At 44.5% G+C, this 19,149-nt stretch overlaps 1 protein-coding gene across 1 annotated transcript in view; it reads right to left on the bottom strand.

Annotated features, from left to right (window-relative positions):
* Positions 1-377: 377 nt before the first annotated feature.
* Positions 378-19,149, bottom strand: part of LOC139421651 (guanine nucleotide-binding protein subunit alpha-13) — a 34,548-nt gene continuing 15,776 nt past the window's right edge. Inside the window, exons 3-5 of the mRNA XM_071172737.1 lie at positions 9,377-9,427; positions 974-1,174; positions 378-762 (exon numbers count right to left, since the gene is read on the bottom strand). Coding sequence (XP_071028838.1) covers positions 391-762; positions 974-1,174; positions 9,377-9,427 — 624 coding nt within the window. The 3' untranslated portion in view covers positions 378-390. The remainder of the gene's footprint in view (positions 763-973; positions 1,175-9,376; positions 9,428-19,149) is intronic.

The following is a 19,149-nucleotide window of genomic DNA, read 5'->3' as shown; positions in this document are numbered from 1 at the left end:
AGTGGTTTAGAAGGGGGGGAGGGGGGGGGTAGAACTGCCAGGTACAAGGCCATTAGAAGTGGTAACAGGGTTCAGTGGTCAAGGTCATAGGTGACAGCCTGCACCAGAGGTGACTGGAGATCAGGGGTCAAGGGTCATAGGTGACAGCCCGCACCAGAGGTGACTGGAGATCAGGGGTCAAGGTGAGGGCTCGCAGGGGTTAAAGGTCAAGGGCCAAAAGGTGACTCAAAAGGCAGTGACACAGTGTAACACAACAACTCTTCTGCTCTCTGTTCATCACCCTGCAATCACGGCAAGTCAGTGGGTCACAGTGAGGAGTCACAGGGGGGGACGGGGGGGGGGGGTTAAAGGCCAAAAGGTGACTTGAAAAAGGTCATAACCCCCCTGCGATCACTGCAGCATCAGCTGCTTTAGGTTGTCGTGGAGGATGGTGTCCTTGACGTCTCGGAACACCAGGCGAATGTTCTCCGTGTTGATGGCTGTGGTGAAGTGGTGGTACAGGGGCTTCTGCGTCACGTCCCTCCTCTTCCCCCGGAAACAGTCCACTAGGAACCTCTGTACGTCGGCCAGGCTGTGTGGCTCCCCGGGGTACTCTGGGAAATAGTCCTTGATGGGGACGGAGCGCACCTTGTCCTCCAGAAGGTCTGTCTTGTTGAGGAACAGGATGATGGAGACGTTGGAGAAAACACGATTGTTGACGATCGTCTCGAAGATGTTGAGGGATTCGCTGAGACGGTTGGTTTGACGGTCCTCCATCAAGACCTGGGGGGGGGGGGGGGTTAAGAGGTTAGGGGAGTAGGGTGTGTGTGTGTGTGAAATACAAATGATATTTAATTGTATATAACGTTCAAAGACAGGTGTGTGTGTGTGCTGATTTAAGAGAGTGTTTGTGCATACATCCAAATTCTTGGTCATTTAATTTCATTCACAAGGACAGAAACGTGTGTGTGTGTGTGTGTGTGTGTAAACCCACCTGGTCATACTCTGAAGAGGAGACGAGGAAGAGGATGGAGGTGACAGAGTCAAAACACTCGAACCATCTCCGTCTCTCCGACCTTTGACCCCCAACGTCCACCATCTTAAATGGAACGTTCTTGATCTCAAAGTCGTACTCGTGGATACCTTTAGTGGGCTTACGGGCCAGGAGAATATCCTGCTGAGTCGGTAGGTAGTCCTGGAGGAGAGAACGAGAGAGAGAACGAGTGAATGAGAGAGAGAACGAGTGAATGAGAGAGAGAACGAGTGAATGAGAGAGAGAACGAGTGAATGGGAGAGTGATGGATGGAGAAGGGTGGTACTAACGGATGCCTTTCGTAGACTTACAAGCTAACAGGATATCCTGCTGAGTCGGAGAGAGTGAGTGAATGAGAGAGATCTGCTAGCTAACCAGGTAGAACAGATTGTGATGAACACACCCTTCTGTACATCTCCAGCTGTTTGAGCAGCATGCTCTCCTGTCCACTTTGTTCAGATGTTGAAATCAAGTGTCCTACCTGATTTATCAGAAAGAGAACGAGTTGACAATTCCTTATATAAACTGTGTTTTATGCTTATTGAACATTTATAAAACACAGACTAGACAGCTAGTATAACAGACCAGACAGCTAGTATAACAGACCAGACAGCTAGTATAACAGACCAGACAGCTAGTATAACAGACCAGACAGCTAGTATAACAGACCAGACAGCTAGTATAACAGACCAGACAGCTAGTATAACAGACCAGACAGCTAGTATAACAGACCAGACAGCTGGTATAACAGACCAGACAGCTGGTATAACAGACCAGACAGCTGGTATAACAGACCAGACAGCTAGTATAACAGACTAGACAGCTAGTATAACAGACCAGACAGCCAGTATAACAGACTAGACAGCTAGTATAACAGACTAGACAGCTAGTATAACAGACTAGACAGCTAGTATAACAGACTAGACAGCTAGTATAACAGACTAGACAGCTAGTATAACAGACTAGACAGCTAGTATAACAGTCTGGCTAAGATGCTGCTAGCGGTATTATATAACAGACTAGACAGCTAGTATAACAGACTAGACAGCTAGTATAACAGACTAGACAGCTAGTATAACAGACTAGACAGCTAGTATAACAGACTAGACAGCTAGTATAACAGACTAGACAGCTAGTATAACAGACCAGACAGCTAGTATAACAGACTAGACAGCTAGTATAACAGACTAGACAGCTAGTATAACAGACTAGACAGCTAGTATAACAGTCTGGCTAAGATGCTGCTAGCGGTATTATATAACAGACTAGACAGCTAGTATAACAGACTAGACAGCTAGTATAACAGACTAGACAGCTAGTATAACAGTCTGGTTAAGATGCTGCTAGCGGTATTATATAACAGACTAGACAGCCAGTATAACAGACTAGACAGCTAGTATAACAGACTAGACAGCTAGTATAACAGACTAGACAGCTAGTATAACAGACTAGACAGCTAGTATAACAGTCTGGCTAAGATGCTGCTAGCGGTATTATATAACAGACTAGACAGCTAGTATAACAGACTAGACAGCTAGTATAACAGACTAGACAGCTAGTATAACAGACTAGACAGCTAGTATAACAGTCTGGTTAAGATGCTGCTAGCGGTATTATATAACAGACTAGACAGCTAGTATAACAGACCAGACAGCTAGTATAACAGACTAGACAGCTAGTATAACAGACTAGACAGCTAGTATAACAGACTAGACAGCTAGTATAACAGTCTGGTTAAGATGCTGCTAGTAGTATTATATAACAGACTAGACAGCTAGTATAACAGACTAGACAGCTAGTATAACAGACTAGACAGCTAGTATAACAGACTAGACAGCTAGTATAACAGTCTGGTTAAGATGCTGCTAGTAGTATTATATAACAGACTAGACAGCTAGTATAACAGACCAGACAGCTAGTATAACAGACTAGACAGCTAGTATAACAGACTAGACAGCTAGTATAACAGACTAGACAGCTAGTATAACAGACTAGACAGCTAGTATAACAGTCTGGCTAAGATGCTGCTAGCGGTATTATATAACAGACTAGACAGCTAGTATAACAGACTAGACAGCTAGTATAACAGACTAGACAGCTAGTATAACAGTCTGGTTAAGATGCTGCTAGCGGTATTATATAACAGACTAGACAGCCAGTATAACAGACTAGACAGCTAGTATAACAGTCTGGTTAAGATGCTGCTAGCGGTATTATATAACAGACTAGACAGCTAGTATAACAGTCTGGTTAAGATGCTGCTAGCGGTATTATATAACAGACTAGACAGCCAGTATAACAGACTAGACAGCTAGTATAACAGACTAGACAGCTAGTATAACAGTCTGGTTACGATGCTGCTAGCGGTATTATATAACAGACTAGACAGCTAGTATAACAGACTAGACAGCTAGTATAACAGACTAGACAGCTAGTATAACAGTCTGGCTAAGATGCTGCTAGCGGTATTATATAACAGACTAGACAGCTAGTATAACAGACTAGACAGCTAGTATAACAGTCTGGTTAAGATGCTGCTAGTAGTATTATATAACAGACTAGACAGCTAGTATAACAGACTAGACAGCTAGTATAACAGACTAGACAGCTAGTATAACAGTCTGGTTAAGATGCTGCTAGCGGTATTATATAACAGACTAGACAGCCAGTATAACAGACTAGACAGCTAGTATAACAGACAAGACAGCTAGTATAACAGTCTGGTTACGATGCTGCTAGCGGTATTATATAACAGACTAGACAGCTAGTATAACAGACTAGACAGCTAGTATAACAGACTAGACAGCTAGTATAACAGACTGGTTAAGATGCTGCTAGCGGTATTATATAACAGACTAGACAGCTAGTATAACAGACTAGACAGCTAGTATAACAGACTAGACAGCTAGTATAACAGTCTGGCTAAGATGATGCTAGTGGTATTATATAACAGACTAGACAGCTAGTATAACAGACCAGACAGCTAGTATAACAGACTAGACAGCTAGTATAACAGACTAGACAGCTAGTATAACAGACTAGACAGCTAGTATAACAGACTAGACAGCTAGTATAACAGACTAGACAGCTAGTATAACAGTCTGGCTAAGATGCTGCTAGCGGTATTATATAACAGACTAGACAGCTAGTATAACAGACCAGACAGCTAGTATAACAGACTAGACAGCTAGTATAACAGTCTGGTTAAGATGCTGCTAGTGGTATTATATAACAGACTAGACAGCTAGTATAACAGACTAGACAGCTAGTATAACAGACTAGACAGCTAGTATAACAGACTAGACAGCTAGTATAACAGACTAGACAGCTAGTATAACAGACTAGACAGCTAGTATAACAGACTAGACAGCTAGTATAACAGACTAGACAGCTAGTATAACAGACTAGACAGCTAGTATAACAGTCTGGCTAAGATGCTGCTAGCGGTATTATATAACAGACTAGACAGCTAGTATAACAGACCAGACAGCTAGTATAACAGACTAGACAGCTAGTATAACAGACTAGACAGCTAGTATAACAGTCGGGTTAAGATGCTGCTAGCGGTATTATATAACAGACTAGACAGCTAGTATAACAGACTAGACAGCTAGTATAACAGTCTGGCTAAGATGCTGCTAGCGGTATTATATAACAGACTAGACAGCTAGTATAACAGACCAGACAGCTAGTATAACAGACCAGACAGCTAGTATAATAGACCAGACAGCTAGTATAACAGACTAGACAGCTAGTATAACAGACTAGACAGCTAGTATAACAGACTAGACAGCTAGTATAACAGACTAGACAGCTAGTATAACAGACTAGACAGCTAGTATAACAGTCTGGTTAAGATGCTGCTAGTGGTATTATATAACAGACTAGACAGCTAGTATAACAGACTAGACAGCTAGTATAACAGACTAGACAGCTAGTATAACAGTCTGGTTAAGATGCTGCTAGTGGTATTATATAACAGACTAGACAGCTAGTATAACAGACCAGACAGCTAGTATAACAGACTAGACAGCTAGTATAACAGTCTGGTTAAGATGCTGCTAGCGGTATTATATAACAGACTAGACAGCTAGTATAACAGTCTGGTTAAGATGCTGCTAGCGGTATTATATAACAGACTAGACAGCTAGTATAACAGACTAGACAGCTAGTATAACAGACTAGACAGCTAGTATAACAGTCTGGCTAAGATGCTGCTAGCGGTATTATATAACAGACTAGACAGCTAGTATAACAGACCAGACAGCTAGTATAACAGACTAGACAGCTAGTATAACAGACCAGACAGCTAGTATAACAGTCTGGTTAAGATGCTGCTAGCGGTATTATATAACAGACTAGACAGCTAGTATAACAGTCTGGTTAAGATGCTGCTAGCGGTATTATATAACAGACTAGACAGCTAGTATAACAGTCTGGTTAAGATGCTGCTAGCGGTATTATATAACAGACTAGACAGCTAGCATAACAGTCTGGTTAAGATGCTGCTAGCGGTATTATATAACAGACTAGACAGCTAGTATAACAGTCTGGTTAAGATGCTGCTAGCGGTATTATATAACAGACTAGACAGCTAGTATAACAGTCTGGTTAAGATGCTGCTAGCGGTATTATATAACAGACTAGACAGCTAGTATAACAGACTAGACAGCTAGTATAACAGACTAGACAGCTAGTATAACAGTCTGGTTAAGATGCTGCTAGCGGTATTATATAACAGACTAGACAGCTAGTATAACAGACTAGACAGCTAGTATAACAGACTAGACAGCTAGTATAACAGTCTGGTTAAGATGCTGCTAGCGGTATTATATAACAGACTAGACAGCTAGTATAACAGTCTGGTTAAGATGCTGCTAGCGGTATTATATAACAGACTAGACAGCTAGTATAACAGACTAGACAGCCAGTATAACAGACTAGACAGCTAGTATAACAGTCTGGTTAAGATGCTGCTAGCGGTATTATATAACAGACTAGACAGCTAGTATAACAGACTAGAGAGCTAGTATAACAGACTAGACAGCTAGTATAACAGTCTGGTTAAGATGCTGCTAGCGGTATTATATAACAGACTAGACAGCTAGTATAACAGACTAGACAGCTAGTATAACAGACCAGACAGCTAGTATAACAGACCAGACAGCTAGTATAACAGACTAGACAGCTAGTATAACAGACTAGACAGCTAGTATAACAGACTAGACAGCTAGTATAACAGACTAGACAGCTAGTATAACAGTCTGGTTAAGATGCTGCTAGCGGTATTATATAACAGACTAGACAGCTAGTATAACAGACTAGACAGCTAGTATAACAGTCTGGCTAAGATGCTGCTAGTGGTATTATATAACAGACTAGACAGCTAGTATAACAGACTAGACAGCTAGTATAACAGACTAGACAGCTAGTATAACAGTCTGGTTAAGATGCTGCTAGTAGTATTATATAACAGACTAGACAGCTAGTATAACAGACTAGACAGCTAGTATAACAGTCTGGTTAAGATGCTGCTAGCGGTATTATATAACAGTCTGGTTAAGATGCTGCTAGCGGTATTATATAACAGTCTGGTTAAGATGCTGCTAGCGGTATTATATAACAGTCTGGTTAAGATGCTGCTAGCGGTATTATATAACAGTCTGGTTAAGATGCTGCTAGTAGTACCCGAATGCAGCGCGAGACAAACTGAGAATTAATTATCCAGAATCCATGTTCATTGATACTCCTGTTGTAGTAGTGTCTGCTCTGCTCTCAATCTGAGGAGTTGAGACATAAACAGGGTTTCATTAGAAAATGTTAACTTCTCCTCTATTGCAGTATAATAATGTCTCCATGTGTTGTGGTGTCCATATGACCCATTCTGTTGGACCAAACCTCAAATGGAAATAGGGAGGGGAAACCGCTTGTCAGAGAATTGATCTCTCATCTTCGTTGTCGTGAGTGACAGGGGGAGGGGCTTGGTGTGTGAGTGACAGGGGGAGGGGCTTGGTGTGTGTGTGACAGGGGGAGGGGCTTGGTGTGTGAGGGGGAGGATGCTTGGTGTGTGAGTGACAGGGGGAGGATGCTTGGTGTGTGAGTGACAGGGGGAGGGGCTTGGTGTGTGAGTGACAGGGGGAGGGGCTTGGTGTGTGAGTGACAGGGGGAGGGGCTTGGTGTGTGTGTGTAAATGGGAAGGTGCATACAGCGCAGAAGGAACGAATGAGACAAGACCAAAAAGAAAACATGAGAACAAATTGGACATAAAACAAGATCTTTACAAACTGAAGGAAGGAAGGAAAGAGATCTTTAAACTGAAGGAAGGAAGGAAGGAAAGAAGGAAGGAAGGAAAGAGATCTTTAAACTGAAGGAAGGAAGGAAGGAAGGAAGGAGATCTTTAAACTGAAGGAAGGAAAGAGATCTTTAAACTGAAGGAAGGAAGGAAGGAGATCTTTAAACTGAAGGAAGGAAGGAGATCTTTAAACTGAAGGAAGGAAGGAAGGAGATCTTTAAACTGAAGGAAGGAAGGAAGGAAGGAAGGAAAGAGATCTTTAAACTGAAGGAAGGAAAGAGATCTTTAAACTGAAGGAAGGAAGGAAGGAGATCTTTAAACTGAAGGAAGGAAGGAAGGAGATCTTTAAACTGAAGGAAGGAAGGAAGGAGATCTTTAAACTGAAGGAAGGAAGGAAGGAAGGAAAGAGATCTTTAAACTGAAGGAAGGAAGGAGATCTTTAAACTGAAGGAAGGAAGGAAGGAGATCTTTACAAACTGAAGGAAGGAAGGAAGGAGATCTTTACAAACTGAAGGAAGGAGATCATTACAAACTGAAGGAAGGAGATCATTACAAACTTGTATGTGTTGTATGTGTGTGTGTGTTGTATGTGTGTGTGTGTTGTATGTGTGTGTGTGTTGTATGTGTTGTATGTGTATTGTATGTGTATTGTGTGTTGTATGTGTGTGTGTGTTGTATGTGTGTATGTGTTGTATGTGTTGTATGTATGTGTGTGTGTTGTATGTGTGTGTGTGTGTTGTATGTGTGTGTGTGTGTTGTATGTGTTGTATGTGGTATGTGTTGTATGTGTGTGTGTGTTGTATGTGGTATGTGTTGTATGTATGTGTGTGTTGTATGTGTATGTGTGTGTTGTATGTGTGTGTGTGTGTGTGTGTGTTGTATGTGTGTGTTGTATGTGTGTGTGTGTGTGCTGTATGTATGTGTGTGTTGTATGTGTGTGTGTTGTATGTGTGTGTGTGTGTGTTGTATGTGTATTGTGTGTTGTATGTGTGTGTGTGTTGTATGTGTGTATGTGTTGTGTATGTGTTGTGTGTGTGTGTGTGTGTTGTGTATGTGTTGTGTGTGTGTGTGTGTTGTGTATGTGTTGTGTGTGTTGTGTATGTGTTGTATGTGTTTGTTGTATGTGTGTGTTGTATGTGTTTGTTGTATGTGTATGTGTGTGTGTGTTGTATGTGTGTGTGTGTGTTGTATGTGTGTGTGTGTGTTGTATGTATGTGTGTGTTGTATGTGTGTGTGTGTTGTATGTGTGTGTGTGTTGTGTGTGTTGTATGTGTGTTGTATGTGTGTTGTATGTGTGTGTGTGTGTGTGTGTGTGTGTGTGTGTGTGTGTGTGTGTGTGTGTGTGGTATGTATGTATGTATGTATGTATGTATGTATGTATGTATGTATGTATGTATGTATGTATGTATGTATGTATGTATGTATGTGTTCCATTCCAGAGGAGAATTCCTGACATTCTAGACGCTGTGACATCAAAGGTCAGGCTGCACTGTAAAAGCCATCAGTGAAGTCACCATCAGGATACCAGCCAGAGATACAGAGTTACACTCCTCATTCCATTCCTCTGCACTGCCCGTGAAGAACAGGGAGAAAAGTTGAGAAAGATGAAAGAGAGAGAGGTCGGTTTCCCCCTCTTTAGTCAGAAGGAGATCAGGCCTTCACTGGTAGCACACCCTGACATCTCAGAGAGAGATGGAGATATGTGAGGAGATGGATAGAACCACAGAGGGAGGAGAGAGAGGGATGGTTTCACCCTCTTTAGTCAGAAGGAGATCAGGCCTTCGCTGGTAGCACACCCTGACATCTCAGAGAGAGATGGAGATATGTGGGGAGATGGATAGAACCACAGAGGGAGGAGAGAGAGGGATGGTTTCCCCCTCTTTAGTCAGAAGGAGATCAGGCCTTCGCTGGTAGCACACCCTGACATCTCAGAGAGAGATGGAGATATGTGGGGAGATGGATAGAACCACAGAGGGAGGAGAGAGAGGGGGACGGCTTCACTTCTCTTTTCATTCTGACTGTTACTTCATCAGCAGTAGTGTATAGATGCATAAGAGATGGGTGGGACTTACCGGCTGTCCCAGCTTTTCCAAATGATCCAGGAAATACTTTACAGACTCCCCCTGGGAGAGGAGAGGGGAGAGGGGAGAGGGAGAACATGTCAGATTGGTTCAGTTATTCAGAGTTCAAGCACACTTACTACAGAGGTCATGCTATTCATATTAAAAGTGAATCAAAAGTAGTGTTGTGTGGGTGGATGTGAAAAGCCAAGGACTCCTTTTAAAACTCTTAAAACAGGAAGACAAGACAAGTGTGTTGACCTCTGACTCTCACGCGCAGCGCTGCCTGAAAATCAAGGCAATGAGGCGAAACTCGCTTCCTGCGCCCGCCGGACTGAACAGGAAATGCAGAGATCTCAGAACAAACACACACACACAAACACACACAGCATCTATAAATGAAACCCTGAGTAACACGCTGCTCAGGAAGCAGCAGACACAGAACAGAACAAACAGAAGGTGTTTGTGTGTGTCTGTTTAGGCTAAGTGTGTGTGTGTGTGTGTGTGTGTGTGTGTGTGTGTGTGTGTGTGTGTGTGTGTGTGTGTGGTGTGTAAGCAAGAAAGGAGAGCGAGAAAGACAGAAAGAGAAACCAAGCTGTGGCCTTGAGAATACCACATGCACACAGAACAGCTGTGAAACCACAGAGGTACCACTACTAGCACGATGCCATAACCCCCAGGAGAAGGCTGAAACGACAGAGGCACCACTACCACGATGCCATAACCCCCAGGAGGAGGCTGAAACCAGAGGTAACACTAGCACGATGCCATAACCCCCAGGAGGAGGCTGAAACTAGAGATACCACTACCACGATGCCTTAACCCCCAGGAGGAGGCTGAAAACAGAGGTAACACTACCACGATGCCATAACCCCCAGGAGGAGGCTCAAACCAGAGGTACCACTACCACGATGCCATAACTCCCAGGAGGAGGCCGAAACCACAGAAGTACCACTACCACGATGCCATAACCCCAGGAGAAGGCTGAAACCACAGAAGTACCACTAGCACGATGCCATAACCCCCAGGAGGAGGCTGAAACCACAAAAGTACCACTACCACAATGCCATAACCCCCAGGAGGAGGCTGAAACCAGAGGCACCACTACTAGCACGATGCCATAACCCCCAGGAGGAGGCTGAAACCAGAGGCACCACTAGCAGCAGGATACAAGGCGAGGGGAGGAGTAGACAGACGACCCCCCCCCCCCCCCCCCCCTAAAGAGCCATAGATCACAACACATTCTATTCTAAGGGGAAACCCCCCTCCTCCCACACAACTACACCTGTGGGACTTTTCTATTTTGGGCTAACATGTGGGGGCATGTGAGGAGCTGTGAAACCAGAGTGGGGGGGCAACTACTACCAAAAGGACTAGGTAGTGTTAGACCATGGCTTTAGATTAGGATCCAGGGGCAAGTGGGCAACCACATCCAAGTCACAAATCACTCAGTTCCAATGTTAATCATCCCACTCGGGGTTCCACTCTGTCACCGGAAACTGTTCAAGTCTCTTGTGTGACTCATACACAACATGGGGGGGAAAGACCCCCCCCCCCCCCCCCAGACTTCTGCTGTGGTTACAACCTCGAGGCTTCAGTCATGGAGATGATCTATTGACATACATAGAACGAACACTGATATACAGAAATAGTTTCCAGAATAAGCGACTGATACTTTCTAAGAGCTAAAACAGGAGGTGTTTTAAACAGGCCTATTTCTGCTTCCTAAATGGTTAACAAAGTCATTATTACCATCAGCTAATTATCAGATGACGACAGTCTCTCTCCTTTCCTGAGAACAACTTAAGTCTTATTTGAATGTAACTGCCATCAACTGTCACGCCGCAAGTTTGTTGACAACCTGCCAAATCAAATAAAGCTTTGAGAATTTGAATGTGAGACAGACGCTGCACGTCTGTCCTGTGATTATCTACGAACAACAATAAAATAATAAAGAGCGAGAGAAAAAGATTGAATGATGAAGAGTGAGAGTCTTGTGTAAGAATGAGAGAGGGAGAGAGTATCAAAACTCAGTGTTTAAAGCAGTGTAAAACCCATAGACAGTGTTTAAAGTAGTGTAAAACCCATAGACAGTGTTTAAAGCAGTGTAAAACCCATAGACTGTGTTTAAAGCAGTGTAAAACCCATAGACTGTGTTTAAAGCAGTGTAAAACCCATAGACTGTGTTTAAAGCAGTGTAAAACCAGTGTAGACTGTGTTTAAAGCAGTGTAAAACCCATAGACTGTGTTTAAAGCAGTGTAAAACCCATAGACTGTGTTTAAAGCAGTGTAAAACCCATAGACTGTGTTTAAAGCAGTGTAAAACCCATAGACTGTGTTTAAAGCAGTGTAAAACCCATAGACTGTGTTTAAAGCAGTGTAAAACCCATAGACTGTGTTTAAAGCAGTGTAAAACCCATAGACTGTGTTTAAAGCAGTGTAAAACCCATAGACTGTGTTTAAACCCATAGACTGTGTTTAAAGCAGTGTAAAACCCATAGACTGTGTTTAAAGTAGTGTAAAACCCATAGACTGTGTATAAAGTAGTGTAAAACCCATAGACTGTGTTTAAACCCATAGACTGTGTTTAAAGCAGTGTAAAACCCATAGACTGTGTTTAAAGTAGTGTAAAACCCATAGACTGTGTATAAAGTAGTGTAAAACCCATAGACTGTGTTTAAACCCATAGACTGTGTTTAAACCAGTGTAAAACCCATAGACTGTGTTTAAACCCATAGACTGTGTTTAAAGCAGTGTAAAACCCATAGACTGTGTTTAAAGCAGTGTAAAACCCATAGACTGTGTTTAAAGCAGTGTAAAACCCATAGACTGTGTTTAAAGCAGTGTAAAACCCATAGACTGTGTTTAAAGCAGTGTAAAACCCATAGACTGTGTTTAAAGCAGTGTAAACCCCATAGACTGTGTTTAAAGCAGTGTTAAACCCATAGACTGTGTTTAAAGCAGTGTAAAACCAGTGTAGACAGTCCTAATGGAAGCGTTTCCACAAAATCATTTAAGCGTCCAGTCAGACCACCGCCACTGAGCAGAGCAGACCACCGCCACTGAGCAGAGCAGACCACCACCACTGAGCAGAGCACCACCACTGAGCAGAGCAGACCACCACCACTGAGCAGAGCAGACCACCGCCACTGAGCAGAGCAGACCACCACCACTGAGCAGAGCACCACCACTGAGCAGAGCAGACCAGCGCCACTGAGCAGAGCAGACCACCACCACTGAGCAGAGCAGACCACCACCACTGAGCAGAGCAGACCACCACCACTGAGCAGAGCAGACCACCACCACCACTGAGCAGACCACCACTGAGCAGAGCAGACCACCACCACCACTGAGCAGAGCAGACCACCACCACTGAGCAGAGCAGACCACCACCACCACTGAGCAGAGCAGACCACCACCACTGAGCAGAGCACCACCACTGAGCAGAGCAGACCACCACGGCACCAAAATCACATGGGCCAAACCAATACCGAAGGGGAAGAATACTGATTAGGTAGAATCCATTGAGAAGTGGTTATTAATTAGAATGGACTAGACCAGCATGATGGAACAGAATGTTCTAGGGTGGACTAGACCAGCATGATGGAACAGAATGTTCTAGGGTGGACTAGACCAGCATGATGGAACAGAATGTTCTAGGGTGGACTAGACCAGCATGACATAACAGAATGTTCTAGGGTGGACTAGACCAGCATGATGGAACAGAATGTTCTAGGGTGGACTAGACCAGCATGATGGAACAGAATGTTCTAGGGTGGACTAGACCAGCATGATGAAACAGATTGTTCTAGGGTGGACTAGCCCAGAATGATATAATGTTCTAGGGTGGACAAGACCAGCATGATGGAACAGAATGTTCTAGGGTGGACTAGACCAGAATGATATAATGTTCTAGGGTGGACTAGCCCAGAATGATATAATGTTCTAGGGTGGACTAGCCCAGAATGATATAATGTTCTAGGGTGGACTAGCCCAGCATGATATAATGTTCTAGGGTGGACTAGACCAGCATGATATAATGTTCTAGGGTGGACTAGACCAGCATGATGGAACAGAATGTTCTAGGGTGGACTAGACCAGCATGATATAATGTTCTAGGGTGGACTAGACCAGCATGCTGCAACAGAATGTTCTAGGGTGGACAAGACCAGCATGATGGAACAGAATGTTCTAGGGTGGACTAGACCAGCATGATGGAACAGAATGTTCTAGGGTGGACTAGACCAGCATGATGGAACAGAATGTTCTAGGGTGGACTAGACCAGCATGATAATGTTCTAGGGTGGACTAGACCAGGATGAAATAACAGAATGTTCTAGGGTGAACTAGGCCAGGATTGATAGAATGTTCTAGGGTGGACTAGACCAGGATTGATAGAATGTTCTAGGGTGAACTAGGCCAGGATTGATAGAATGTTCTAGGGTGGACTAGACCAGGATTGATAGAATGTTCTAGGGTGGAATGGACCAGAATGATGGAATAATATACTGTCCTCTTGTCCCAACAACCAGCAGAAGCAACATGACATTCTCTAGTCTATCTAACATAACCCATCTGACCTGGTATACTGCTGACCACATAGACGTGTGTGTGTGTGTGTGTGAGTTCGTCAGTGCTTTCGCTTCCCCTGCGTTCCCCTACTCAGTAAAGCAACGGTGTGACGCATGCCGAACACAGACACACGCGTAAGGAAACCACATCCCCCCAGCCCCGCCTCCACTCTGCCGTCATGCTGATATCTACTACTAGGCTCTGGTGAGGCAGGTGGAAGATCAACTGTCACCAACTGTCACCAAAATATCTCTAGAATGAGGAGGGTCAAAGGACATGGTAACCACGATGGGTTACTGTGGTTACGGTCTCCGAGGTGAGTGGAACCTGAAGAGAAGCCTGTAGTCAGTGTGTTCTGCTACTAACACAGTACGTGTAGTTAGAGTAGCGTCCATATAGGGTTTTTGGGTTCGATACAGATTCCCAATTTTTTGGTCTGTTTAACAGGGCGAAATGAAAAATATGTTTCCACAAAACGTTCTCATAAATTACCATCCAAAAGAGTAATTGTCCAAGAAATGCTTAAAATGTTGATTTTGTACATTGTGACAATGACAGAACGACCACAGTGTGCAGATCAGCATGAGACGCAGATCAGATTCCCCCTTTTCCATGCTTATTGAATATCAGGTATATGTGATAATTAACAGACATCAATAGGCTGTATTGTAAAAATAAAACAGTATCAGGAGATCATATCGTTGAAACGATATCTGCTGCTACCACAGAGCTAATATATTCTCTGTGGTGTTGACTGCTGCTACCACAGGGCTAATATATTCTCTGTAGTGTTGACTGCAACTACCACAGACATAATATATTATCTGTAGTGTTGACTGCTGCCACCACAGGGCTAATATATTATCTGTAGTGTTGACTGCTGCCACCACAGGGCTAATATATTCTCTGTAGTGTTGACTGCTGCCACCACCGGGCTAATATATTCTCTGTAGTGTTGACTGCTGCCACCACAGGGCTAATATATTATCTGTAGTGTTGACTGCTGCCACCACAGGGCTAATATATTCTCTGTAGTGTTGACTGCTGCCACCACCGGGCTAATATATTCTCTGTAGTGTTGACTGCTGCCACCACCGGGCTAATATATTCTCTGTAGTGTTGACTGCTGCCACCACCGGGCTAATATATTCTCTGTAGTGTTGACTGCTGCCACCACCGGGCTAATATATTCTCTGTAGTGTTGACTGCTGCCACCACAGGGCTAATATATTATCTGTAGTGTTGACTGCTGCCACCACAGGGCTAATATATTCTCTGTAGTGTTGACTGCTGCCACCACCGGGCTAATATATTCTCTGTAGTGTTGACTGCTGCCACCACAGGGCTAATATATTAGTGTTGACTGCTACTACCACAGGGCTAATATATTATCTGTAGTGTTGACTGCTGCCACCACAGGGCTAATATATTCTCTGTAGTGTTGACTGCTATTACCACAGGGCTAATATATTCTCTGTAGTGTTGACTGCTGCCACCACAGGGCTAATATATTCTCTGTAGTGTTGACTGCTACTACCACAGGGCTAATATATTCTATGTAGTGTTGACTGCTACTACCACAGGGCTAATATATTCTCTGTAGTGTTTACTGCTTCTACCACAGGGCTAATGTATTCTCTGTAGTTTTGACTGCTACTACCACAGGGCTAATATATTATATGTAGTGTTGACTGCTACTACCACAGGGCTAATATATTCTCTGTAGTGTTGACTGCTACTACCACAGGGCTAATATATTATCTGTAGTGTTGACTGCTACTACCACAGGGCTAATATATTCTATGTAGTGTTGACTGCTACTACCATGGGGCTAATATATTATCTGTAGTGTTGACTGCTGCCACCACAGGGCTAATATATCTGTAGAATTTAGAGGAACCCGACTGGCCTAGGCTGACAGACTGTGGGAGATGTATAGTAGTTGTAGTTGACGTCATTGTCCCACAATGGGAAATTGGTCTCAGCAATTTAAAAAGACATGACAACAGGAATCATAACCGATAATACATATCAAAAGTGTGTGTGTGTGTGGCCCAATCAGATGGGGAGCGTGCTGGCTCTCGGTCCAATCAGATGGGGAGCTTGCTGGCTCTCGGTCCAATCAGATGGGGAGCGTGCTGGCTGTCGGTCCAATCAGATGGGGAGCGTGCTGGCTCTCGGTCCAATCAGATGGGGAGCGTGCTGGCTGTCGGTCCAATCAGATGGGGAGCGTGCTGGCTGTCGGTCCAATCAGATGGGGAGCGTGCTGGCTCTCGGCCCAATCAGATGGGGAGCGTGCTGGCTCTCGGAACAATCAGATGGGGAGCGTGCTGGCTCTCGGTCCAATCAGATGGGGAGCGTGCTGCCTCTCGGTCCAATCAGATGGGGAGCGTGCTGGCTGTCGGTCCAATCAGATGGGGAGCGTACTGGCTGTCGGTCCAATCAGATGGGGAGCGTGCTGGCTGTCGGTCCAATCAGATGGGGAGAGTGCTGGCTCTCGATCCAATCAGATGGGGAGCGTGCTGGCTCTCTTGTGATGGGCCGGTGTTGCACAGAGACCAAGGTCTAATCACAGCTCAACATTCCTTTATGGATCATCCCCCCCCCCGTTCCTCCTCTCCTCTATTCCTTCATCCCCTTTGTCCATCTCCACCCCCTCCCCCTCCCCTCCCACACGTTCTCTCTTTTACAGGTCTTACCCTCAGTCTTTCCCTTCCTCCTGGTAGTCTAACTCAGACGAGGGGAAAGGGCCATTTCAGGCCTCAGCTGAAACACTGTAGCGACCGCATCTACTGGCCATTAAACTAGACAGTTCCTCTATTAATGGCTTCTGGGATTGCTGCTGCTGCAGCAACACACACACACACACAGTATGCTGGTCCCCGGACATGACAGTGAGCAGCAGCCTTCCCAGAGAGATGGGGGGAGGGAGAGAGAGATGCGGGTCAAGATGGCATGCTTGAACTCCACTTATCCCTGGTACCACCACCACCACTACGTAGAGAGCAGGAGGGTGAAGGAGAGAAAGAACGAGGGAGAGAGAAACTAAACAAAACCCCTTTGTGTGCTGCAATCCAGGGAGCACGTGTCCCGAGTGCCAAACATGTCAGGCTTCCTGCTTTCACAACCTCTCTATCACACACACACACACACACACACACACACACGTATTAAGCCTCTCGCTGCAGACATGCTGTCTGCAGAACAGGACTTGATCTTGATGCTTTAAGTAAACATTCCCCAGCCCTTATTCCCTTTCACCCCAATCCCCCCCGCTCCTTTCACCCCAATCCCCCCCGCCCCTCTCTTCCCTACCCCCCCCGCCCCTCTCTTCCCTATCCCCCCCGCCCCCCTCTTCCCTATCCCCCCCCGCCCCCCTCTTCCCTATCCCCCCCGCCCCCTCTTCCCTATCCCCCCCCGCCCCCTCTTCCCTATCCCCCCCCCGCCCCCTCTTCCCTATCCCCCCCCCGCCCCTCTCTTCCCTATCCCCCCCGCCCCCCTCTTCCCTATCCCCCCCCGCCCCTCTCTTCCCTATCCTAGGTGTTGCATAATCCTAATCCACAGCCTCAGACCTGTTCTCCTCTCCACCGAAGGCTTTATAGTGTTCTGTTACAAGCCACGCCCTCATTGACATGGGATCTGTTGAGGGTCCAATCAACGCAGGGCAACAGAGTTAGAAGCAGAGTGTATAGAATAGATATGACTATGTCGTTGTTGTGAGAATGTATACTACATATGAACATTAAAAGCTTTGGTGTGGTCCCAGATCTCTCTCTCTCACCCTCCCTTCCTTTTCTGCAACAGTTGATTCCTTTCCTCTCTGCTCCATTCTACATCGGAGACTAAGGAGAGGGAGGGGAGGGAGGGAGGGAGGGAGGGAGGGAAAGGGCATTGTTTTCATTTTCTATGGTTGACTTGATTTGTGTGTGAGTTAGCATTTTCTCCACACACAAACACTGATAGTGTGTGTGTGTGTGTGTGTGTGTGTGTGTGTGCGAGCAGCAAGCTCAGAAGCCATTAGTAGTGGTTTAAGGGCAGTAGATGCAGTCTGTTTTCAAATCAAATTTTAATGCTCAGAATACACCAGATGTGAACTTTACCGTGAAATGCTTTCTTACGAACAATTTTCCCACCAGTGCAGAGTTAAAAAGTAAGACATTAAAAAAAAAATAAAAAGCACCATTGGTCATTAGCCTGTAAAATGTCTGCTATCCCCTCCAGCGCCATTAAACTCTTTGTTTTAAATAAATGATTCCACTTTAAGATTAAACGACAAAAATAAGGTATAATATTTTAATAATAATATTGTATATTACCATACACAATATAAACGTGATGCATTTATTTGATAAACAGACCACAAACAGCCCTAAGAATCAAACGCAACGTAAATTCGGACTCAACTTTGAGCCTCTCTAAAATGTTAACCCTCCTCTTAATGGTGAACGGAGTGTCCATTCTGTGTCGGCTTTGGGGAAGTGAGAGTGCGTATTAGCAGAACTGGGAGGGAGTATGGCGTGCTGCGGTTCTGTCACACCCCGGTCTCAGATGACAGCCTCCCTGGGATGAGTGAGTTGGCAGAGGACAGCTAACAGACAGACTAGCAGAAACCCCTTTAGAACCCATGGTAAAAAACATCACCAGGGAATCAGTTGTGGGTTTAGCAGGAATCAGGAAGTACACCTCACACAAACTGGTTTCAAATGGCTCAGTTGAATATTAGTAAACAGAATGTCTTATTTCCTGACTTCTTGGTATAGGTGTTCCTTCATAAGAGATTTTACAGCAGAAAATCTTCCAGAGACAAACAGTGACAAAGTAGCTTCAGTGAGTCAGCTGGTTGGAGCGTGTTCATCTGTATGCACCATCAGAGTAGTGGGGTGGATTTCTACACTGGCCACTTGAAGTGAATGTATACAGTTGAAGGCGGAAGTTTACATACACCTTAGCCAAATATATTTAAACTCCGTTTTTCCACAATTCCTGACAAAAAAATTCCCTGTCTGAGGTCAGTTAGGATCACCACTTTATTTTAAGAATGTGAAATGTCAGAATGATAGTAGAGAGGAAGATTTACTTCAGCTTTTATTTCTTTCATCACATTCCCTGTGGGTCAGAACTTTACAAACCCAATATTTGGTAGCATTATCTTTAAAATATTTAACTTGGGTCAAACGTTTCGGGTAGCCTTCCACAAGCTTCCCACAATAAGT

This window comes from Oncorhynchus clarkii, chromosome 12, assembly GCF_045791955.1.
Source record: "Oncorhynchus clarkii lewisi isolate Uvic-CL-2024 chromosome 12, UVic_Ocla_1.0, whole genome shotgun sequence".
Taxonomy (NCBI): Eukaryota; Metazoa; Chordata; class Actinopteri; order Salmoniformes; family Salmonidae; genus Oncorhynchus; species Oncorhynchus clarkii.
This window is presented reverse-complemented; position numbering and strand designations above follow the sequence as displayed.